At 50.1% G+C, this 23,728-nt stretch overlaps 1 protein-coding gene across 2 annotated transcripts in view; it reads right to left on the bottom strand.

The window, feature by feature from the left end:
• Positions 1 to 23,309, bottom strand: part of TAF1 (TATA-box binding protein associated factor 1) — a 30,777-nt gene extending 7,468 nt beyond the window's left edge. For both annotated transcript variants that reach the window (XM_032227973.1, XM_032227972.1), the window contains exons 1-30: positions 23,140 to 23,309; positions 22,929 to 23,046; positions 22,370 to 22,486; positions 22,149 to 22,268; positions 19,715 to 19,956; positions 18,455 to 18,673; positions 18,130 to 18,327; positions 17,849 to 18,044; positions 17,653 to 17,769; positions 16,899 to 17,063; positions 14,664 to 14,791; positions 14,449 to 14,556; positions 13,964 to 14,137; positions 13,111 to 13,284; positions 12,926 to 13,030; positions 11,577 to 11,777; positions 10,406 to 10,547; positions 10,185 to 10,315; positions 8,536 to 8,616; positions 8,265 to 8,414; positions 7,857 to 7,979; positions 7,602 to 7,777; positions 6,532 to 6,767; positions 5,798 to 6,011; positions 4,222 to 4,387; positions 2,830 to 3,041; positions 2,534 to 2,642; positions 1,912 to 2,010; positions 1,322 to 1,499; positions 512 to 579 (exon numbers count right to left, since the gene is read on the bottom strand). In XM_032227973.1, coding sequence (XP_032083864.1) covers positions 512 to 579; positions 1,322 to 1,499; positions 1,912 to 2,010; positions 2,534 to 2,642; positions 2,830 to 3,041; positions 4,222 to 4,387; positions 5,798 to 6,011; positions 6,532 to 6,767; positions 7,602 to 7,777; positions 7,857 to 7,979; positions 8,265 to 8,414; positions 8,536 to 8,616; positions 10,185 to 10,315; positions 10,406 to 10,547; positions 11,577 to 11,777; positions 12,926 to 13,030; positions 13,111 to 13,284; positions 13,964 to 14,137; positions 14,449 to 14,556; positions 14,664 to 14,791; positions 16,899 to 17,063; positions 17,653 to 17,769; positions 17,849 to 18,044; positions 18,130 to 18,327; positions 18,455 to 18,673; positions 19,715 to 19,956; positions 22,149 to 22,268; positions 22,370 to 22,486; positions 22,929 to 23,046; positions 23,140 to 23,277 — 4,605 coding nt within the window. In that variant the 5' untranslated portion in view covers positions 23,278 to 23,309. The remainder of the gene's footprint in view (positions 1 to 511; positions 580 to 1,321; positions 1,500 to 1,911; positions 2,011 to 2,533; positions 2,643 to 2,829; positions 3,042 to 4,221; positions 4,388 to 5,797; positions 6,012 to 6,531; positions 6,768 to 7,601; positions 7,778 to 7,856; positions 7,980 to 8,264; positions 8,415 to 8,535; positions 8,617 to 10,184; positions 10,316 to 10,405; positions 10,548 to 11,576; positions 11,778 to 12,925; positions 13,031 to 13,110; positions 13,285 to 13,963; positions 14,138 to 14,448; positions 14,557 to 14,663; positions 14,792 to 16,898; positions 17,064 to 17,652; positions 17,770 to 17,848; positions 18,045 to 18,129; positions 18,328 to 18,454; positions 18,674 to 19,714; positions 19,957 to 22,148; positions 22,269 to 22,369; positions 22,487 to 22,928; positions 23,047 to 23,139) is intronic.
• Between the last annotated feature and the right edge of the window lie 419 nt (positions 23,310 to 23,728).

The following is a 23,728-nucleotide window of genomic DNA, read 5'->3' on the forward strand; positions in this document are numbered from 1 at the left end:
AATTTTTCTTATTCCACTATAGCTTTTCAACCGGTAGGTTTTTTCAAGCACTGAAGCCTCCCACTCATTACGGGAGCCTCAAATTTTCCAGAAAATTTGGCTGATTTTTCCATGCCCACAAAAGCTAATTTTTTTTTAACGCTGTCTCAATGACACACAGTACACTTTTCCTTTTTAATTGTGGGAATACTTTTAAATTGGGAAAAAAAATGCATGGCATTAAAATTTGCTGGCTTCAAGATCAAGTTGGAGCATTCCGTATGCCATGTCTGTGCCCCCAGATCTCCAACAGGAATCCCAAGGCTTGCCCCCCACTACGCTGAGCTCTTTGCCCAGACTTCACCAGGTGGGCACTTTGACCTAGAGGCAGCAAGCAGCAAATGTGCCCAGGCTTTCTGTGATCTACAAGTGCCTTCCTTGAAGCTTATCAGCTCTTTAGTAACAGCATTATGAAGCTTAATTAAAGCCTCAGCTCAGAGATTCATCCTTTCTCCCTTCACGCGAGACTTGCCTCTTTCAGTTTCTGGTCACAGAGGTCCAACATTGACTGAGAAATCTGGGTCAAGGAGTGCTTTGGCCCTGCAAATATAAAGCAGAGATAAGACTGAGGCAAGCTTCCAGTGCCCCCACCATCCTCACTTTGGTTACGTTTATAGTATTGTCATGGATAGCAATAATGTTTAGCATATTCATAATAGTAGAAACAAAAGGAAATTTGAAAAATCAATAGCTAAACAGCAAGTCTTCCTTTGTGAGTGTCTTATTGAACCGGAAAGAAAACTATAATAAAAAACAGATATTCCTACTCCACTGATAGCAAGAAATATTGATGGCTCTGAGGCTCGAGAGCTGAGAGCATGGATGCTTCTTCCCATGTGGGGGTCACAGAGATTAAGCCCAATCCCCTTCCCTACAAAGCTTCCGGAAGAGCAGAATCAATGAACAACCGAGCAGCTCTTGTTTCAGCCACCTAATCTGCTTTAATTTGGGGACTGCTAGTTCAAGGCTGCCAGGTGGCTACCCCAAAATTGCTCCAGGAAAAGGAAGGGAAGGATTTCAACAACCCTGATGGCAAAATCACACCAGGGAAGAGAGAGGATGAGAGAAGCTTCAGCAGATTTAAAGGCCAAGAAACAGCAATTTCCGGAAGGGAAGCTTTTGGTATCTGACACCCAGGTGAGTTAATTCTCAAATCCTCGTTTCGCTGCCATTCTCCACCCGCTCAGAAATCACAGAAAAACGCCAAGCTGCTGCCCCCAGACCCTTCCTTGCCTTGGACCAGTAAGTAAAGGTTAAGGGGGGGAAAAAAGGGGGCAGAAACCGTTGTAGGTAGCGCTGTTCTTCACAATCAGCTCCAGGTGTTCCCGAAACTCTTCGCGAGATGGGTAAAGTCGCTTGCGGACGTTCTCACGGAGGGTCTGCAGGTCCATCGGTTTGGTAATGATCTTATAGTAATCTTTCACCACCTTCCCATTCACAGGCTGGTGAAAGGGGTACGTCTGGGGGTGGGGGTGGGGGAAGGAAACAGGAAAAGATGAGCGTTTGTTCTGGGCCCGCCAAACATCATACCTTCCCCCAACAGGCCCTGCGCTCTTCCAAGCCACCAGCCAAGCCCCATGGGATACCAGGAGACCCAGCTTGACCACACTAATAACCACAGTTAAGACCCTCATCTATTCCGACGTACCTTCTTAACAGTTTAAACTTTTTATAGGCTGTTGAATTAGAATTTAAATATTCGGTAAGAAATTTGGCACGTTGTTTTTTGTGCGCTTTAGGCTTATTTTAATCTCTTAACGATTTAAGCCACCCTATTCCAGAGAGATCCCGGCGGCCCAAGACAAGGAGATTCAGCTTCATGAAACTCTCCCGCTCAGAGCAGAATCTGCCTCCCACAATCCAAGCACCTACATTGGGGAGATCCCGCATCTCGTTGATGATGCTTTCCAGGACGGAAGACAAGGTCACCATGGGGTCAGTGCGTCGCCGGTGGATGGACTTGTGGGGCCGCTGAAACAAGACGGGAAGCGAGACCATCAACGGGGGCTGCAGACTTTGCAAGAGCCCGAGAAACGGCTGCTCTAATTTCCTGATCCGACTTTGCTCCTTTGCTACACCGCAAGGATTCAGCTTTACTTGGAACTCAGCCCTTCCTTCTGCGCGTTATGATTTCACACTCACTACTTACTCCACGCTACAAGTGAATCTGCAAAATCGCAATGAGCTTGGTGGTTTTGTTGCAGACGTTGCATTACCAAACTAGGTAACCACATCCGTGCTGCAAGATCCCCAGGGGATTCAAGGGACTCACTGATGACGTTACCTAGTTTGGTAATGAAACGTCTGCAAGAAAAACCGCCAAGGACCCCCACAGTTCAACCCTGAGCAACAAATATTCCCTTCTGTTGATGCAATGTGCATTTCTTGGGGGGGGGGGAATGCTGTAAATCAAAGTTAAATATTTACATAGTTAGGAGATACCATACTGTAAGGTCAAGGCGGGTAGAAACCGAAGGCAGTCAGAAGGGCTTACGTTTAAGTAGTCACAGTGCACCGTGGTCCCAACCCGCCGCTTCTTTTTGGGGGGAAGCTGCTGTTTGGGGAACTTGAGGACTAAGGACTTCCTGCGAACCTCGTCAGCGCTGTGAAGAGATGCGGAGAGTGAGAGTCGCTGCAGCTCCGCCCTCTGGGAGGACTCAGCCCGCCCACCTCCGCTGAGTGCCGTGATCCTTGGCAGCCAACAGGAGCCCGGACCCTGCAAATCCCGCCTCCTTCAGCCATGATGCTGGGCGCCTTCTTCCCCCCCCCCAAAAAAAAAACCCCTCTCACCTCTCAATCAGCTGCTTCCCCAAGACGATCTTGGTCCCCTCCACTTTGATCAGCTCCTCGTTGTCGTTGGGGATGACGGTCTTCTCCAGTTCCTCTTCCTGCTCCTCCGTCATGGCCACCGGGTTGGAGGGGGGAGCGTTGGTTTGGTAGTACAGAGGGCAGAACTTGTTGGTCCTCATGTGCCCAATGGCCCCACAGGCCCCACACTTCAACTGCAAGAAAAGGAACAGGCGGCCCTCCCGTGTCAGGGCTACGGAGGGAGGGAGGCAGGGCAGACCAAGTAAGATGCAAACCTTGACCCCCAAGGTGTCCCCCCCCCATCATTAGCGGAAAGGCTATGTCCTGAGGAGGAAGCTTGTTGGATGTGACCGAAGGGAAACCCCCCCCCCCCCACAAGAGTCACAACAACAACCCAGGCCAGGGGTGTCCAAACTTGGGAACTTTAAGACTTGTGGACTTCAACTTCCAGAATTCCCCAGGCAGCATAACTTACTCTCTTGTAATCCCTTCCCTCTATAATCTCTCCATTTAGATCAGATGTCTTCAAACTTGGCAACTTTTAAGACTTGTGGACTTCAACTCCCAGAATTCCCCAGACAGCAGAATTTACTCTCTTGTAATCCCTTCCTCTGCAATCTCTCCACTTACATCAGAGGTCTTCAAACTTGGCAACTTTAAGACTGGTGGACTTCAACTCCCAGAATTCCCCAGCCAGCAGAACTTAATCTCTTGTAATCCCTTCCCTCTATAATCTCTCCATTTAGATCAGATGTCTTCAAACTTGGCAACTTTTAAGACTTGTGGACTTCAACTCCCAGAATTCCCCAGCCAGCATAACTTACTCTCTTGTAATCCCTTCCCTCTATAATCTCTCCACTTACATCAGAGATCTTCAAACTTGGGAACTTTAAGACTGGTGGACTTCAACTCCCAGAATTCCTCAGACATCAGAACTTAATCTCTTGTAATCCCTTCCCTCTATAATCTCTCCATTTAGATCAGATGTCTTCAAACTTGGCAACTTTTAAGACTGGTGGACTTCAACTCCCAGAATTCCCCAGCCAGCATAACTTACTCTCTTGTAATCCCTTCCTCTGCAATTTCTCCATTTACATCAGAGGTCTACAAACTTGGGAACTTTAAGACCTGTGGACTTCAACTCCCATGCTGGCTGGGGAATTCTGGGAGTTGAAGTCCACAAGTCTTAAAGTTCCCAAGTTTGGACACCCCTGCCCCAGGGAGAGCTGAAGGCTGAGCTGGGTTGTCCCCCCCCCCTGACAACCCAACAGAGCAACTGAGAGCCTGGGTGATGAAAGGGGGGCAGCAGAAGCGGCCCACAAGACAAGGGCCAGGCTTGGTCCTTGAGCCCCCCCCCCCCCCCGCCCCGCTCACCTTCAGGTCCGGTCGCTCCTTCATCTTCCTGGGCTTTTTCTCTGGGGGGCCCTTCAGCTTCTCCTTCTCCTGGTTCCGCTTGAGCCGCCGTAACTGCTCTTGGATCCGGCGCCTCTCCTTCCTCATCTCCTCCCGGTGCTGCTCATCAAAGAGCGCAAACTTCCGGCTGGAAGGGCAAAAGAAGGCCGCCTTCAGCCCAGGCTGGTCCCTGGCGCACGTCCGCAGGAAGCAGTCACACACACACACACACACACCCTGGGCACGGGCTCCAGCACCCTTTGCAAAAGCATACGGGCACAAGAGAGGAGGTCTCCTGGCAGCATTTGGGCCCTGCTTGGTTTTTGGTTGGGTGGTCAAGAGCCTGGCAGAGCTGGAGGGGGCCTGAAGCTCAGCCTGGCAGCATTCTCAAGGCATGGCATGCACAGAAACCTCCCCTGCGAATGGGGCAGGTCTGGTCACCCTTCTGACACCCCACCCCCTCCCAGGCTTCAGTTCCAGCACTTCTTTCTCCCTGGCCCTTTTTGGCATTAGAGCCTGCTGCCTGTTGACATACGATACAATACAATAGCAGAGTTGGAAGGGACCTTGGAGGTCTTCTAGTCCAACCCCTTGCCTAGGCAGGAAACCCTAAACCGTTTCAGACAAATGGTTATCTTCTTAAAGACTTCCAGTGTTGGGGCATCCACAACTTCTGGTTAATTGTTCTCACTGTCAGGAAATTTCTCCTTAGTTCTAAGTTGCTTCTCTCCTTGATTAGTTTCCACCCATTGCTTCTTGTTCTGCCCTCAGGTGCCTTGGACAATAGTTTGACTCCCTCTTCTTTGTGGCAGTCCCTGAGATACTGGAACACTGCTATCATGTCTCCCCTGGTCCTTTTTTTCATTAAACTAGACATACCCAGTTCCTGTAACCGTTCTTCATGTTTTAGCCTCCAGTTCCCTAATCTTCTTTGTAGCTCTTCTCTGCACTCTTTCTAAAGTCTCCACATCTTTTCTACATCGTGGCAACCAAAACTGGATGCCGTATTCCAAGTGTGGCCTTACCAAGGCCTTATAAAGTGGTATTAACACTTCACAGGATCTTGATTCTATCAAGATATCTGCCCTGAAGGGCCCTGGCTTCAATCCATCTATTCTGAGTGCCTCTTTTTTCCAAAATGGCTGCCTCAGAGTGGAAATGTTTGAAATAAACATTCCCATCAGAACATCTGGTACCCTTCGCCAGAGATCTGCAGGTGTCAACTCGCCATGTTGTCATGGGGATTGAATCAATGGGAGTGCATTCCACGCATACTGTCGGCTGGAATGGGATCTCAGATTACTGCTGCCGGGTTGGGAAGGGTGTATCTAGTGGGTAACGTGATTTATGACACAGACTGAAGGGAGGGAAGGAACAGGGGTAAAGCAAATAAAACAAAGCAAAGATTTGACTGTGAACAAATCTTGCCTAATGAAACTATTAATCACTGGTTTTTGTATTAAAACATTGGCTTGATTATTATGAATCAATTACGGCATCGTTAGGAAACTTGACAGCAGGCTCCCCTGAAAGGCCCGGCCCCTCCCGAGGACCTTACATGAACTCGTCATCTTTGGTGGTCCTGATCCGGCTGTAGGCGTCGATGACTGAGGCTTTACGGACCGTCTCACACCTCACGTACTCCTTCCCGTCCTCGTCACGGAAAGTGCGATAGATTTTCAAGCGGCGCCCAGTGGCCGAGGAGTTGAGGCTGGTCACGGAGGCCGTGTCGTCGTCTTTATGACAACCCCCCATGTTGCCAGGAGTGGGAACTGCCGGGGGAGAGGAGTCGAAAGGGTGACTTCGCCACCCTCCTAGCGCAGAAGGGCGAACTGCAAGGGACCCCGAGTGGCCAGTATGTCATTTAACCCAGGCGAGGGACATCAGCCCAAAGGCAATGCTCTCAGCCCCACCCCCAATGGGACAGCATCCCCTCTTATTGCTGGCGAAATCCTCCCATCGATGGCCACAACTACAACCGTTTCTAAAGCCTCTCTGCCTGTGTTTTGCAAGCACTCTTGCCTCTAGGGCAGTGTTTCTCAACCTTGGCGACTTTAAGTCCTGTGGACTTCAACTCCCAGAATCCTCCAGCCAATTCTGGGAGTTGAAGTCCACAGGACTTAAAATCGCCAAGGTTGAGAAACACTGCCCTAGATCCTGCGGGCTTTCTGCGGACACTCCCTTGGCCTGAGCCAGGAAGCCCCTTCCTTAGCCTTTGGCACGAGAGACACCCCCCACCCCCAAGTCTCCTCTTGAGGCCTCCCTCCCGCCCCGCGTGGGCCAAATCCTCACCCGCCCCTTTCTTGTCCCTCCGGTCCTTCTTGGACCGGTCCTTGTCGCCGTCTTCCCCCATCAACATGCGCTGCAGCTCCTTCCGTTCCTGCTCTTCCCTCTCCCGGGACAACTGGGAGCTGGTCTTCTTGTTCTGGAGCATGTTCTCGATGTTCTTCCCCATCTCCTCGAAGTCGCTGTCTTCGGCGGAGCTGCTGTCTGTGTCCGTCGACAGGATCTCGGTGGACTCCAGGACTCTGAAGCGGAAAATCTTTAGCCACCAAAGCTCCCAGGGAGCCGAGGGCAGATGCAGAAGCAATAGAAGGCAGAGACTCTCACTCCCCCACCCCCCCACCCCAAATTCACTCCTGCCCAACACTGTAGGAGTCGGGGTCCCCACCCTCCTCTTAGTTCAGGGAAAGTCATGTGCTGAAAACCCTCACTAAAAACATGCCCCCCTCCCATAGTGCAGAGCGCAAAGCGACCTCCCATAATCCCCACCCTCTTAAGAATTGTTCCCAACTGCCTCAAGTATCTGTGTATCTTTCCATTAATCCCTCAATTTACCCACGGGAAAGGAATTCTGCAGCTGTGGTGGCGAGTGGAAGCCGTTTCCCTGAGCCGGGGTCGGCAACCTTAAAACACTCAAAGAGCCACAAATATCCTAACCGGAAGCCCCCCATTCAATTCTGCAGCTGACTGGAAGTCCGGTTCCCCCACCATAGAGTCTCCTCCTAGCACGGCATCCTTTTTCTTCTGCCGACTGGAAGTCTGGTTCCCACCACTACCACCATAGAGTCTCCTCCTAGCACGGCGTCCTTTTTCCTCTACCTGTCCTAACCGAAAGCCCTATCAACTCTGGAGGCGACCGGCGACTGGGAGCCGCAGCAGAGGGATGAAAGAGCCACATGCGGCTCCAGAACCACAGATTGCCGACCCCTGCCCTGAGCTAACCCCACAGAGATGCTGAGGAAGGACTCAGGGGTTCATTGGGAGGGAGCTGCCTGCAGCGCCAAAATGGCTCTGCCATACGGAAAGTTGCCCTAGGAAGCAGGGAGGTCCCAGCCAGTTCCTCGCCGAGGACTACTCACTTGTTCTGCAAGTCAAAAATGCGCTGGCATTCCTCCTTGTACCGCTCCTGGTGCTCTGCCACAGAGAAGCGGGACCCTCGGGCAAACTTACTCATGGGACCCTCGCCTGAGCGAGCCTGCTCGGTGGACATTGTCCGCACGACGTCGATCACTTCCCAGCGGGAAAGCTTCTTGATCTGAGGAAGGACAGTCATTGGCTGCAGAGGGCCCCGGGAAGGCTCAGCCCAGAGGAGCCAGCTCCCTGCCCGCACCCACCTCCTCTTCGGGGACTCCAAACTTGCGCAGGAGTTGCTTGGCGTTTTTCAGGGATAAGCGCCGGAGGTCGGCGTCTGTCCCTGTGACCGTCTTCTTCACCGGTTGTGGCTCCTTGTCGTCCTGCTGGAAAAAGAGCGAGGACCGTCCATCCACATCTCAGCCCTTTCTTTCCATGGCTCCAGGCTTGGCCCCACACCAGAACCCCCCTAGTGTGAGGCTCCCTGTATGTTTGTAAAGCATTTCCGTGCCTATTATCAAGTTGGCACCCAGCAGCTTCAGGATCTGGCCAGGAAGTACCCCAGGCCTCTTCTGCGGGCCAAATGGAGCAGCTGGTCCTGGACGATTGCCAGCCCTAGAGAGTCCTGGTGGCAGGGCAGGCCCCTGCGGCCACCTGGGTCCTCCACTTACCTTCTGCTGTGTCGGCTTGTTCGGGATCTTGACGTAGGAGAAGCCTTCGCCACACCCTGTTGGGTCTGCTACCCCGGTGACCTCGAGGAGGCATTTCCCTTTCATGGCTGCAATGAAAGCCCGGGTGGTGTTCCAGGGAGCCGTGCGCACCTGAACGGAAGAGACACGGGGGAGAGAGGCTGGGCGTTGCAGAGGGAGGAAGGACTCCCTTCCTCCCTCTGCAAGAGAACAAGTGGCCCCTCAGGGACCCCGGCTGTCCTCTGCTCTATACCTCGTCATCGATCTTCATCTGGAAATCCTCCTCGTTCTCTTCCTCGGGGGCAAAAAAGGATTTCTCTCCGTAACCTGCATCCTGAGAAAGAGACCCAGACCCTTCTTAAGTCTCCGAGGTCCATCGAGGGCACAAGGGGCTGCAGCTCCAGGACGCCCCACACCTGAGCCTGCCCTCCCCTCCCCTGTGGGGTGCCTTGTCTCCCCAAAGGGGCCGACAGCAGGCAGGCCAACCGACCTACTCTCAGCCCCCTTTTTCAGCTCTCCTAGAAGAGCCCAGGGGATCTGTGCTGCTTCTCCCCCTCCCCACAGCCAGAGACCCAAGAAGCAGAGGGAGGCTTCTCTCTTCTCCAACTTGCTGAGAACATACTGAACCATGATTTGTGAAATCATGGTTTGATTGGGGGGGGGGGGAGAGGGAGACAATACAGACTCGCACGTAACATTAAACTGTAAATGGGCCCTACAACTCAAGAATGGACATTGAAATTTACAAATTTAGCCGAGATGGCTAAAATATCGGCATATCTTAAAGATCATTCAAATGAGAGATATAAACGGGACTGGAAAAAATGGATTGACTATATACAAAACAAATACGGGACTAAGAAATTCCAGATAGCCTATGCTTAAGATCAGGAATGGTTTAAACTGTTTAAAGTTAGTTTAGCAAGAAGAAGCTAAGATCAATGTAGAGATGTTATTAATCTTTTTTTATATATTTTTTTTCTTTCTCAATATATTTTAGACTGTGTTTGTTAAAAATCTATACCATGTACGGGCGCTGGGAAGTCGGGTGGGGGGAGGGAGGTGGAGGGTTGGGAAGTCGGGGGGGAGGGAGGGATATATACTAGGTTAGATTTCAATGTAATGTGACTTCACATGTATACTGTTTTTCTATAATTTCTCTGTAAAAATAGGATAAGTTAAGTACACTGACATATAGTGGAAATACACCAAGGGGAGGAGGAGTGAGTTAGAAGAAAGACGGGTAGAGAGGGACGGGGGAGAGGATGGGTGAGAAGGAAGGGAGGGAGTGGATCGGGAGAGAGGAGTGGTAGAGGGGGAGGGGAAGTAGGGTAGAGGGGGATGATGGAGGGAAGATAGAAAGTTGGAGGGGGGTGGAAGAAAGAGGTGTATGGAGAGTGGAGGAGCCAAGGTGGCGCAGTGGTTAAATGCAGCACTGCAGGCTATTTCAGCTGACTGCAGTTCAGCAGTTCAGCTGTTCAAATCCCACCAGGCTCAAGGTTGACTCAGCCTTCCATCCTTCCGAGGTGGGTAAAATGAGGACCCAGATTGTTGTTGGGGGCAATAGGCTGACTCTGTAAACCGCTTAGAGAGGGCTGAAAGCCCTATGAAGCGGTATATAAGTCTAACTATTGCTGATATTGGGTTTGTATTTTTTGGGGTATTGTTGACAAGAGGAATTGCTGCAATTATTGTTTAATGTTGTGTAGCACCGGCTATGCACAGTATATATGTGAGTGTATGAAAATGAAAAAATGGAAAATAAAAACTTTTAAACAAAAAAACTGTAAATTGGCCAGTACAGACACCAAAGTAAGCGAAACCAGCAAATCCCAGGGAAGGTTAAAAGGATGCCTGAAGCCAGCTGACGGCGATATCTCCCGGATCCCTGAACGAACTCACCTTCAGGCGCTGCTCAGCGGAAATCATGCTGTAATAGGCACAGCACTGCTCCGGAGACACCATCGCTCGGATTTCCTCCTCGGTTGGCAGCCGGAAGTCGGGTTTCAGGACCCACCAGTTGGAGTCCAGCCCTGAGGAAGCAACAGCCCCCCCGTGAGCCTGGCCAGGAGAGATGAGTGGCGGGGCAGCCGCATGCCTGCCTCCGAACCATCCTTGCCTACCGGTGCGCTTGAAATCTGCGCAGAGCTTCAGCCGCTTCCGGATGCTGCTCTCGGAGTGGGAAGGAAACGCCTTCTTGATATCCTCCATGCGGATTCTGCGGGGTCGGTCTCGGCTCTTCCAGAAGAGGCGGTAGATGAAAACCTAGCAGGGAGGTCCGCGAAGTAGCCAGATGCTCAGACTGCAGGTGCAGGACGATCCTCGGAAGGGGCCTTTCCCTCCCATGCCTGCTCCCGCACACCCCCTCCTTCCACACAGGGTGGGGGGGGGGTCCCAGTACCCACACGAGCCAAGGGAGAACTCAGTCGTAGCTCCAAAACTACGAGCCATTCCTGAAAGCCAGCCACTCGCCAATCTGCTCAAAAGCAGCAGTCCGTTTGCCAGCTGTTCTTTAACAGCTGCGTATGAGTCGCAGGCAGACGCCCGTGGCATTTTTTCCACTTCTCCAAAAAGCGAGGAGGTCTAGCAGTTGGTCTCCCTCTCTCTTTCCCTCTCTCTCTCCCTCTGTCTCCCCCCCATCTCTCTCTCCCTCCCTTTCCCTCCCTCCCTCTGTTTCTCTGCCTCTCCCTCCCTCCTTCCCTCTGTCTCCCTCCCTCCCTCTCTGTCACCCTCCTTCTATTTCCCTCCCTCCATCCCTGTTTCCCTCCCTCTCTCTCCCTGCGTCTCCCCCTCTGTCTACCTCCCTATCTCTCCCTCCCTCCTTCTGTCTCCGTCCCTCTGTTTCCCTCCCTCCCTCCGTCTCTCTCTCTCCCTCCTTCCCTCTGTCTCACTCCTTCTCTGTCTCCCTCGTTTCCCTCCCTCCCTTCTTGTTTCCCTTTCTCTCTGTTTCCCTCCCTCTCTCTCCTTCCGTCTTCCCCTGTCTACCTCCCTATCTCTCCCTCCCTCCCTCCTTGTTTCCCTCCCTCCGTCTCTCTCCCTCTCTCCTTCCCTCTGTCTCCCTCCCATCTCCCTCCTTCTGTTTCCCTCCCTCTCTCCCCCCTCTCTCTCTGTCTACCTCCCTATCTTTTCCTCCCTCCTTCTCTCTCCCTCCCTGTCCCTCCCTGTCCCTCCCTCCCTATGTCTACCTATCTCTCCCTCCCTCCTTGTCTCCCTCCCTCTCTCTCTTTCCCTCCCTCTCCCCCTCTCTCTTCCTCCCTCTCTCTGTCTCTCTTCCTCCCTCCCCCAGCAACAAACCTGCAAGAAGTCTCGGATGTGCGTATTGGCTCGTTTGGAGTTGGGGCCAGGGACTTCAAAGAGAGGACACTCCTGGCCCACCACAAAGATATCCACCAGCTCCCGGATGTAGTAGCCCTGCCGCGTCCGGATAATTAGGAAGTCTGTTTCAAGCATCTTGTGGAGGTAGATGGGCGCCCGGAAGAGATTATTTTCAAACGCCTGGCAAACGAAAGGAACGGCTCAAGCCACCCAGAACAGCCAATCTCTGCAACCGGCTGGCTCCAGGACCACCGGCTTTTCCTCCTTTAGTGTCCTGCGAAGGAGGAACTCAAAAGCTCCCAGGCTCCTTAGCTTCATTGGGCTGGTCTTTGTAAAGGAATTGTTCATTTGAGCACACTGTGCTCTCATCAGGGACTCCTATTTCAATCAAGCATCCTTAGGCTTTGCACACTGATGTAGTATTTGTAGCACTTCCCAGCTACCGTATTTTTCAGAGTATAAGATGCACCCTTTTCCCTCAAAAAAGAGGCTGAAAATCTGGGTGCGTCTTATACACTAAATACAGCATTTTTTGCCTCCTGAAATCCCGCCCTCTTCACCAAAATGGCCGTGCATAGCCTTTAGGAGGCTTTAAGAGGACCCGGATTGTTGTTGGGGTCAATATGCTGACTCTGTAAACCGCTTAGAGGGCTGAAAGCCCTATGAAGCGGTATATAAGTCTAACTGCTATTGCTATTGCTATTTCAGAGTGATCCTGGGGGCTGGGGAGGGCAGAAATGAGCGAAAAAGGGCCATTTTTTGCTCAATGTTACCCCCCCCCCAAGCCCCCAGGAACACTCTATAAGCTTCCTAAAGGCTATCCATGCCCTTTTGTTACAAAAATGGGCCGTTTTTTGCTCGTTTTTGGGGGCCCACCCACCCAGTAACAATCTGCAAGTCTCCTAAAGGCTATTCATGCCTTTTGGGGGGGGGAAACGGGCCCATTTTCATTGGCCATTTTTGGGAGGTTTGCAGAGCAGTGCACAAACTTATTTTTATTTGCCTCTTCAAAACCTTGGTGCATCTTATACTCTGGTGCGTCTTATACTCTGAAAAATACGGTGCCTGCTTCTCTCTCTCTCTCTCTCTCTCTCTCTCTCTCCCTCTCTCTCTCTCTCACACACACACAGACACCAGAATTGAGCAAGTGGGTGAGTCCACAAATCCTCGCCTGGCCTAAGCCCGTCTCTCCTTAAAGAACTAGAAATCCCTCTGCTTCCTTCCCACAGCACGAGAGTCAGCCCCCGAAGAACGCCCGTCTTAGTGCCACTGCAAAAACAGGGGAACTGGCTGGTGTTTGAAACGGCACGTCCGTCCAGAGGCCTCACCTGGAGGAGCTGGCCAGGATGGAGGGAGCCCAGGAACGGGGAAGTGTGGCAGTAGACCGTCTCTCCGTACTTGCAATCCGGGGCTCCTGGATCCTTGCCCGGTTTCTGCCAGGAGCAAGAAGGCAGACTGAGCGAGGGCTTCCTCGGGGGAAGTCTGGCTCTGGCAGCCCAAGCCCTGAACTCACCCGCTTGTAGTAGTTCTTGATCTTGGTGGCCATGCCAACCTGCATCATCAAGGGGGCATTTTCCTCACTGTACTCGGCCAGGATGAGGTCGCCATCTTTGCCCGTGAGGTCTTGAGGGGTGCGCATGAAGAACATCTCCCCACCCCCAGAGGCCTGGCGCTCCTGCTCTCTCATCTGGGTTGCAACACAAGGAGGGTCGAGGAACACACAATACGCATGCATAAGTCTCAGCAGGCTTCCCGAGAGCCTGAAGCAAACTCCTTGTCCCAACAATAACTCCTTTTATTAATTGATTGTGAATTCTGCTCATTCCCATCCAGCAAAGTCTTTCAAGGGAGGATTTACAGTCACAGACCTTCTCTGGCTTGGAGAGCTGCCAGGCCGAGATCTGCAGAACTTGGCAAGGAATCTCGGAGAGTCAGGAACCAATTAAGCGAATTAATTGTCTCCTGCAAACTCCACTCCCCTGTCGCTCCTTTTTTATTTCCTCTGGGCGGGGCCATTCACCGTCCACTTGTGGCCTTACTCCCAAGTTGACCCCTGTTCTTTAGCTCTTCCCTTCTCCTGGCAGTTCTGCATATGCGCACACTGGGAACAGGCTCCAGCTGTTCGTCTGCCTCACTCATGTCTGACTCTGAAGGCAGCTGATAACTGGCATACGGCCCTGGCCCCCTCTCTGCCTCCGACACAGAGCCCTCATCTGAGCCTTCCCCAGACTCCAGGACTGGCCCATGTTCCTCCCCAACCTCCTCACTGTCCAGATCTGTGGACCACAATAACAGGGGCAGAGGGAGAATCTCTGCCTCGAGATGAATCACAGTCCTGGGCGGAGCTGCCGAGACGGGGCCCTTACCTTGGCTTTCTTCTTGATGTGCTTCAGCAATGGCTGCACCGAGTGGGGCCCGGGCTGCGACAAGGTGCCAAAGGAGTACTTCTTCCAGGGAGGCCGGTGGAATTGCCGCAGCTTCATGGGGCCCATGTGGGTGGGGAAGAAGGGCTGGCGCAGCTCCACCGCAGGAATCGAATGCTGTGAACCAGACCAGAGAGAGAGGCGCGATTTTGGCATGTCCCGAACAACAGCTGGGGCCCCCGTTTAACACCCTCAGCTAAGGGAAGGCTCCCCGCTCCGCACGGGGAGAGGGGACGAAGCTGCTCTGGTTGCCTCAGGTTCGGCAAGCCAATCTTGCGGGCACGTTACGGAAGCGGAGTCCCTGGTGCCCGCAGGCGAAGCCTTGGCAGAAAGCTAGGCTTGTATTGGGCCCAAGAAGAAGGCGCTTTGGTACAACCAGGCAAATAACTGGACTGCATAACCTATGGTGCAAAGCCACGGGTTCCCACCTGGATAATGTTGCCGCCAAAGGTGCCACGGAGGCCCTGCTGCTTGGGGTAGTAGAACTCATCATTGGAGAGATTCCAGGGATCCTTCACTTCCGGCTGAGACATATTCTGCAGTGGAAAGACAGGGGCAAAAATAAATCTCTCTCTCTCCATCAGAATTTCCTCCCCTGCTCTATTTCTTCTCCAGTCCAGAGGAAACGGAGCCCCCCTCCAACCTGTTGGGGCTCTTCCTTAATCACTCCCGTTTTGCCCAAGAGGATCCGGCTTTTCTTCAAAGAAGACTCTTTCTTGTTCTCCTTGGAAGGGGAATTGAGAGTCATCTCTTCCTTTTCATCGGGGATTTCTAGGAGGAGAAAACAGGGAGAAAACGGGACCTGAAAGACTCTTCCCAATATATTTCTTTATTAAATTTATTTATTTATTAAATTTATTTATTAAATTTATTTATTTATTAAATTTATTTATTTATTTATTAAATTTATTAAATTTATTAATTAAATTTATTTATTTATTAAATTTATTTATTAAATTTATTAATTTATTAAATTTATTTATTAAATTTATTTATTTATTAAATTTATTTATTTATTAAATTTATTTATTTATTAAATTTCTTTATTTATTAAATTTCTTTATTTATTAAATTTCTTTATTTATTAAATTTATTTATTAAATTTCTTTATTTATTAAATTTATTTATTAAATTTCTTTATTAAATTTATTTATTTATTAAATTTCTTTATTAAATTTATTTATTTGTTTATAAATTTATTTATAAATTTATTAAATTTATTTATTAAATTTATTTATTAAATTTATTTATTAAATTTATTTATTTATTAAATTTATTAAATTTATTTATTTATTAAATTTATTTATTAAATTTATTTATTAAATTTATTTATTAAATTTATTTATTTATTAAATTTATGTATTTATTAAATTTATTTATTAAATTTATTAAATTTATAGGCCGCCCAATCCCGCAGGACTCTGGGTGGCTTACAAAGTGAAAGAAAAAAAAAGGAAAAAAATAAAATAAAAAATAATTTAAAATTCACAACACACATTCGTTCTAGTCGGGGCTGGGCCTTTCAATAAGGTCAACAGCCCCAGGCCTGCCGGAAGAGCCAGGTTTTAACAGCCTTCCTGAAGGCCATGAGAGTGGGCAAGGTCCGGACCTCTGGGGGTTGGAGCAGCCACAGAGAAGGCTCTTCTCCGGGGGCCCGCCAGCCGGCACTGACTGGCTGACGGCATCTGAAGGAGGCCCACCCTGTGAGATCTTATCAGCCGTTGGGAGGTATGTGGAAGTAGGCAAAATTTGACGAACCAAATTTCCACAAGAGACCCCCCGAAGTCCCGAAGCTAAGAATCAGCCACCTGCCAGATCAGCCCAGTTCGCAAGAACTTGCTTGAAGAGGAGATTTTTCTTACAGAAAAGATATGGAGACAGTTTAACTGTCGCAGCCCCACCAAGGAACCTTGGCATTCGCTCCAAGAATTCTGTTAAGAACCTGACTTGTCCCTTGGCCCCAGTTCCCAGAATCCTTTGAGGGATTCAGGTTAACTAAAACAACGTTCTGGGAAGATGACCAAGAAGCAGCCTCCAGTGGCGCGATTCAATTTTTTTTTACTCCTGTTTCTGTAGGCAAGGCTTGGTGGGCGTGGCAGGGGAAGGATTCTGTAAAAATCCCCATTCCCACCCCACTCCAGGAGGAGGATACTGCAAAATCCCCATTTTCTCCCAATCACCTGGGACTCAGGAGGCAGAGAATAGATAGATGGGGGCGGGGCCAATCAGAGGTGGTATTTACCGGTTCCCCGAACTACTCAAAATTTCCACTACCGGTTCTCCAGAATCTGTCAGAATCTGCTGAATACTAACTCTGGCTGCCTCCCATCTCAGTTTACTCACTCTCCGCTTTAGGAAACCAGATCCCAGAAAGCAGCACGCACGCGCGCGCGCACACACACACGGCCTGATGACAAGAAAGTGACGGGCAGGTCTGTAGTTATGTTCCTTTTAGGATCTTTGGCCTGCCACACTTTCTAATATTTCATTATGCTGTTTCATTAGTGTAGTAGTTGGGAGGGGGGAATAGAAAGGAGTAGAATTGTGGAATGTGTTGTTGTCATTCTTTTCTAGAAGCCCAAGGTCATCTTCTGTCTCCGCACCTCTGCACCTGACCGGAACCAGCTGGGTGGAGATGCCAGCATGGCCGAAGAAGATTGGACCATGTGATGGATTTATAGGGGTGGGGATAAGATCATGAACTGGGTGGAATCCCAGGAAGTTTTCAGAATTGGGATTTCCCAAGATGTACCAACGTGTCTGTCTTATTAAATTGGAGCTTTAAGGATAGCTCTGCCTTGGACTCTGATTTAATTCTGCATGATATTTGGAACGCTGACATTATCCCAATTCTGACAGTGACTTTTGTAGATGCTACCTAGGATGATATTTTCATCGTTGGGATCCAGGGTCAGGACCGGGGGCATCAAGACCCTGCCCATCGCGTGGTCATCCCAGATGATGTTGTCCTCCCAGCGGCCGTACACCAGCTCTTCATTGTCAATGGGGAAAATGGAGAACCACGGCTTGTCTTCATCCAGGCCTGCCGGGGGGAAACAAAGTGTGAAAGTAAACTCCAGGCAGCGGGATGCTGGCAAATTTCTCCCTCCCAGGAAGCACTAGGACCTCTGCAGAAAAGAGACTGCGGCGTTCCAGGCACAGGGCAACGCGGCGCTCTGGGAGTTAAGAGAAAAAAAAAAGCAGGTATTTCTGCCTCACCTGCCCACATTTCAGACAAGCAACATTTATGGGGCACAGCAGAATGGGGGAAAGAAAAAGAGGGGCAATGGGAGGATCAGACCCCTATTGACTGATCACTGCCCAAATTCTTCTGTATGTATTCTTCTGTTAAGTGGTTTAGCCGGATAGTGACAGTCTGACCATTCGGGGGTTTGAATGGTCAGACTGTCACTATCCGGCTAAACCGCTTAACAGCCACTTGTCTGTGTAGACTCTCAGTCATCCAGGTCATGGTTGTCCCAAAGGTGTTTTTTCAACAGCCGATTAACCAAAGTACTCAACGAAGGCAGGGATGATTGGGGAAGAGGCTCTGCTTGCATATCTTCGCTCGTCCGCTTCCTTCTGCGGATCTCTAGAGCCTCTCCTGTCGTGAGACACCCCCTCCCCCTTACCTTGCTGTTCAGGCAGCTGCTTCTCTTTGCCCTTAGCAATGCTCAGGACCCCTGCCACGCTGGGCTTCTGCACCAGAGGAACAGGCAAGTTGAGCAGGGAGCCGCTTCGGTTCAGCCCTGCCGAGAGAAGAAGGGAAGCCATCAGCAGACGCGGAAGCAGCAGAGCCGAGCGCAGGCAGGAAAAAGGCCGGCGTACCTTGCTGGGCGTTGTAGGCAGTGGCGTTCCTAGTCATGCTGGAAGGCAGCCAGCCTGCTAGGCTGGCTCGCTGGGTCTTGGTCCCTTTGTGCTTGATGTCCTCTCCATTCCAGATCACATCATCCTCCCACTGCAGCTGCGTCACCATCAGGAAGTGTTCATCCGCCAGCAGCTCATCCTTCTCGGCCGCTGAGCTCTACCGAGTGAAAATAAAGGGCTCACCGGGCCACCGACTCAACCTCCTGGCCGCCAGAGAGGCACAGCTCTTCTTCGCAACTCACCTCCTCTTCCTCCTGGTCATCCTTCAGTTTGAAGCCATAGTCGAAGCCGCTGCCATCTTCAGGGATGCCCAACATGTCGTACCAGAGCTGGGCGGGACCGTAGCGCCATTCTGACACTTTGGGCCTGGTGTCAGCTACTTTGTCCGCATCTCCCGTCGCCTGGGAGAACTTGGACTCCACAGGAGCCATCATGGTGATCTGAAGGATAGGTGGGTGTCAAGATGAGTTCAGGGTCAGGGTGCCAGCGGGCACGTTCTCGGGCAGCCAGAATGCCCCCCCTTCTCCCCAGGGAACCAGAATGCCCTCTCCGTTTCCACAGACCCACCTCATCGTCTGACAGACACTGCTCGGGGGGAGGGGGAGGGGCAAATTCGTACTCCCAGGGGGATCTGCCTTCCAAGCCCGGCTCGGCGTTGGCTTCCCCCTCCGGGAGTTGTGCTTCGGGAACTGCCTCCCGGTGTTTCTTCCTGCGCTTTCGCCGGGCACTTCGCCAGACGGACGGGACGTTCTTCCCAGGGCCGAAGAGGCGTAGAAATCGAAGCACCTGAGAGAGAAAGAGAGAGAGGGAAAGAGAGAGAGGGAAAGAGAGAGAGAGAGAGATGGATGGGTGGGTGGGTGGAACTGGCAAGAAATTGACTTCCAACATTTCAGCTGTCGGAAAGACACAAAGGGGAGATTGTCGGCTGGCAGATTGTGGGTGGAGGGGAAGGGTGGAAGCCCCACGCTGGTTGCCAGAGCCTGGAAGAAAAAGACCCGTGGTGGTGTCAGCCAGAGTCTTCCCCAGTTGCTCTGCCCTGATCTATTCTGCTTTTACTGAGATAACGGTGAGGTAGCAGGCTGAACCAAGGTAGGCCTCAAGGCTGAACCAAACTAGGGTCTCATGATATTAAGCTTTAACCGTTCATATATAGAAATTGCAAAGGTTTGCTTTTAGGACATGGCGCGGTTAGACACGGGTTAGAGACACATGAAACCTGCTGAAGCAGTGTCTCTATTTTAATGTATTTGCTGGCTTGACTGTCTGGAAGACACATTTAACTTCCTCAAAATACGAGCTACTCTGCTCCGTTAGCTAACTATGTATTATAACTTCCTGTAGACATAATAATGCTGTAACTCAAGGGCGAATCTTGAGGGGTGTTTCCAAAACTGACAGATGGCTTTATCTGAACGTGATAAACTATATAAGGGATTTCCTGCCTGTCACTCATTGTTCAGGCTTTTGTCTCTGAACTTGCGCATATAAACTATTTCTTCCCTGAAGAGCTGGCTTACGTGTCCTGTTCTTTCTACAACAATGGCAGGTGCCTCTCGCTGCCTAGACTGGCTTCACGAAAGAGCTAGGCTGGAGCAGAAGAAAATCTCCTCGGCCTTTTCTAGATGCCTTTCAGAATCCTTTGGGGCCACATGGGGAATCTTAAGGAAAAGGAGCCAACTGGGCACTTCCCAGCCATAGCAGGATGACCCAGGCGACCGGAACCAGAGGCCCAAAGGTTCGAGCTTGTCATAGCAGCAAGGAAGGTCTGCAAACGGCTTGCCTGCCCTCCAGGCTCCCCACCCCGGGGGGCTCAGCCTCCGGCTCTACCTTTCCAGGCCGGAACTCAGGGAACAGGGCGGTCACGCTGGGCAGCTGCTTGGTGGCATCCTGCTGCATGATCCCGGCCAGAGGCAGGGTGAGCGTCCCTTCCTTCAATTCGGCCTTCCTGGAGTCCTGGGATCCCGTCTCCGATTCCGAGTCGGAAGAGCTGCTGAAATCCATTTTCTCCAAAGCGGCGGAGGAAGGGGCAATGATGGAGGGCAAGATGATACCGTCCCCCTCTTCTGGCCCTAAGAAGGGAACAGCCAACCATGATTGGTGATATTATGGTCAATTGAAAATATGAATTTATGGTGGACCTGTGAGGAGGCAAAAATTTTTTGGAAAAGGATTAAAAATTGGCTGGAGGTAATAACAAGGGTTAAAATAGATTGGAAACCTGAAGTTTTTCTATTAGGAATTATGTCGGTGAAATACAAAAAAGAAATCCAATATTTAATAATACATATACTTACAGCGCCAAGGATTGCCTTTGCCCAGAAATGGAAAAATAGACTAACCCCAAATGAAGATGAAATAATAAAAAAGATTACGGACTGTGCCAAAATGGATAAATTAACGAAAGAAATATAGGGAAAAGAAGAATCAGAATTCTACCGGATATGGGATAAATGATATAGGTGGATGGAGGAAAGAAACAAAAATCAATGAAAGAATTTAACAACACTCAAAAATAATAGTTTTGAGTAAAATAAGAGGGTTAAGAATGGTGAAATCTAAATGAAATACGATAGAAGGGGAAGTAATATAATGTGAGCGATATCGATTGATGATTGCTAAGGTAAAAAACAGGAAGTTCCTGCTCGCATTGTATTGTATAAATGTGGTGTAGGTCTAATTTTTGTGTGTGTGTATTTTACATGTTTGTTAATACAAATCTTTTAAAAAAAATATGAATGTATATTATAAATTAATGGGAATTCTTTGTTCTTTTCTTTACTCTTTCTCCTTAGAGATAGGTGACACTATAATACTTTAAAGACTCGCTGTTATTTGATAATTATGAATTTAAGGAAATAAGGTTTGTTACAAATGAAAGAATATTAATGGTAATATGAATACATAAAGCTCAATGACAGTTATGTTTAATGTAAACAAGTGATGTTAATCCTGAGCTTAAGAATTGATGCACGAAAACTTGTAACCAAACAACATGTTGATGAAACAGAGGAAAGTTGTTCTTTTTTCTTCTCTTGCTTTGTTTTGTATGTGTTGTTTTGTTTAAAAAGAATAAAAATATATATTTTTTTAAAAAGAAGGGAACAGCCGTCTCAGCCAAAAGGGAACCCTGCTTGGCAAGGCCCCCCCAGGACCAAAAGAGCCACAGCCACACATGCAGCAAGCGGAGTCTAACATTGTGGGGATCCACGGGGCAGGGGAGAACCCTGAAAGGGGATTCACAACAGTAGGTGGGGGGAAAAGGGATTTTATTTTTTTTAAATATAAATTTTTATTTTTATTAAACAACACACACACACAAAAGAAAAACAAAAAACACACAAAAAAACCCCATCATCACATACAGCATGTCGTTTGGTTACAAGTGTTGTTACATCCATGTTCTCGAATAACATTTACCATCACAGATTTTTCATCTAGTATAACTAAATATCTCACTTTCATTGTACAGTATATGTTCAATTACAATTAGTATTATTGTTTTCCCAATAAACCTAATTCCCCTACATTCTTAATTGTCTATTTGATAACAGTATACCTTTATATAATCACAAATCCCAATATGAAAAAAAATTACCAACCATTTATATTTGTATGTCACTATTTTCAATTATGCATAATTCCACCAATCAACCATTGGGTATGCTTATGCTCATTATTGTCCTTGTACATCATACATTCAAACAGATCTTATTCCTTCATTTATAAACAAAATATTCTAAATAGTCACTACATATATATGCCAATTTTTAGTTATTCCCTTATTAAAATTATTTATCAACAACAAGATATCCTTGTAATATATTCTTAGGGTTATACATTATATCACCAATCCTCTATCAAGTATACATAAAATCATTGTTATCTTTATCCATTTTAAAACAAAAAAGTCTAAAGTATTCAATTCATCGATGTATCAGTTTTGTATCGTTGTTAATCTATTTCACAGCATAATTGTCATTTAACTCCTTCAGTTAAAACATAAGTAAAACGTTTTTCATTTCCAAGTTTTTAGGGGAAAAAGGGATTTTAAACTCTTCAGCCCTGGCCAGATAAACACGCAAACCTTAAGCGAACCTTTGTACGTTGCAGCTTGCAAGGTCTTTCCTCACCAACCCTGCTAGGCTCATGTCGCCAAATGAATACCTGAGCTTCAGAGGGTGCTTCCTCCGAGACACCCAGGCCCCCTAACTGGACTGCCCGGTCTCTCCCCCTCTCCGACTGCCCCAAAGGACATACGCACCAGAGGCTTCGGCCTCCTTTTCATCTTCCTTCTTCAGTGGCCCTGGTGGAGGGGGAGGGGGAGGCATCAACTTGGCATCCAGGTCTTCGGAGTCGGCATCATAGTCATCCTCGTTATCATCTGAGAAGAACAACGGAAGTCACTGGATCGCCCCTCCGTTGCCTTCCCACAACCCTAAAAGTTCTGTGACCCAAGAAGAAGAAATTGTTGCCCTCAACCACCTGCTCTCCGGACGGGGTGCAGGTTGCCCATGGCCTGCCGGTATCTGCGGCTGTCATCTTCAGCCACCTCGGTGATATCAGAATAATCCACAGCATCCTCCGTGCTCTTCACCCAGCCTGTCAGGGGAGAGGGAGAGGTGGGGGGGAAGAAGCCACAGGTTGGAAGGGGCCACTAGGCCTCCCCTGCCCTGCACGCTCTGGAAGGACACTTTCACACGAAGAACAAGAGCCTGCCGTTCTCCCCGCACTCCCACTGTGCATTCCCCGGGAAAGCCCTGTTAAGGACACCCCAGGAAGGCCGGTCTGGACCCAAAGGACCCTTTTGCCCATCAGCCTCTTGCGCAAGAGCCAGCCGCTTGCTGAGCAGCCCCTCTTGCCTGCAGTACCGGGGGATGGGACAGCCGATCTCCCCAGAGCCCACCCGGCCCCCAGGAGGGCACGGGGCGAAGGCTGAGGATGCCCCTCCCCAGAGGGGGGGGCGCCGGTGGGCCCCGGAGCACGCAGGCAGGAGGGGGAGGGAGGGGGTCCCACGAAGCCCCCCGGCGGGGCGCAGCCTCACCCTCCTCGTCCAGCTGCGCTCCGTCGGCCTCGGGGGCGTCGTCTTCGCTGGCGGTGATCTCCGTGATGAGGCTGCCCAGTCCCAGCGCCCCGAGCCCGGCCAGGTGGTTCTTGGACTCCTACGGGAAGGCGGGTTAGAGAGGCCGGTTGGGCTGCGCTCCGTGCCCGCCCGCAGCCCAGCCGGGGGACGCGCCCTCCCCGCCGGCGCCCACCTGGTCCAGCAGCCCCTCGCCCTCCAGCTGGCCCTGCTCGTTGATGTTCCCGAAGAGGAAGCCGGCCAGCGAGAAGGGGGCCGCCCGCCGCCCCCCGCCGCCGCCCCCCGCCTCCTCCTCGCTCTCCGAGTCCGACATCGCTGCCGCGGCTGTCCTGCCAGCCCCACTGCCGGAAGCGGAACCCGCCTTCCTTCCCCCCCCCCGCCAGCGAGAGCGCGCCTAGAGCGGCCCCGTGCAGGCAAGCGCTGCCTCTGCCTCCTCTTCCGGCCTCCTGCTGGATTGGTCTCCTTGTCAGGAAATGTCCAGGTTGCCTCTTTCTTCCACTGGCTTCCATCCGTTACTGCTTTGCGACACCGGTTGACACCACCACCACCCCAAAAAAACCCTCCACCTTTTAATTAAACTAGCTCAGGGGTGTCCAACTTGGGAACTTTTAAGACTTGTGGACTTCAACTCCCAGAATTCTGGGAGTTGAAGTCCACAAGCCTTAAAAGTTCCCAAGTTTGGACACCCCTGAGCTAGACATACCAAATCCTTTTGAACTCTGGTGCTGGAGGAGACTCCTGCGAGTCCCTTGGACTGCAAGGCG

This window comes from Thamnophis elegans, chromosome 12 (assembly GCF_009769535.1).
Source record: "Thamnophis elegans isolate rThaEle1 chromosome 12, rThaEle1.pri, whole genome shotgun sequence".
Classification (NCBI taxonomy): Eukaryota; Metazoa; Chordata; class Lepidosauria; order Squamata; family Colubridae; genus Thamnophis; species Thamnophis elegans.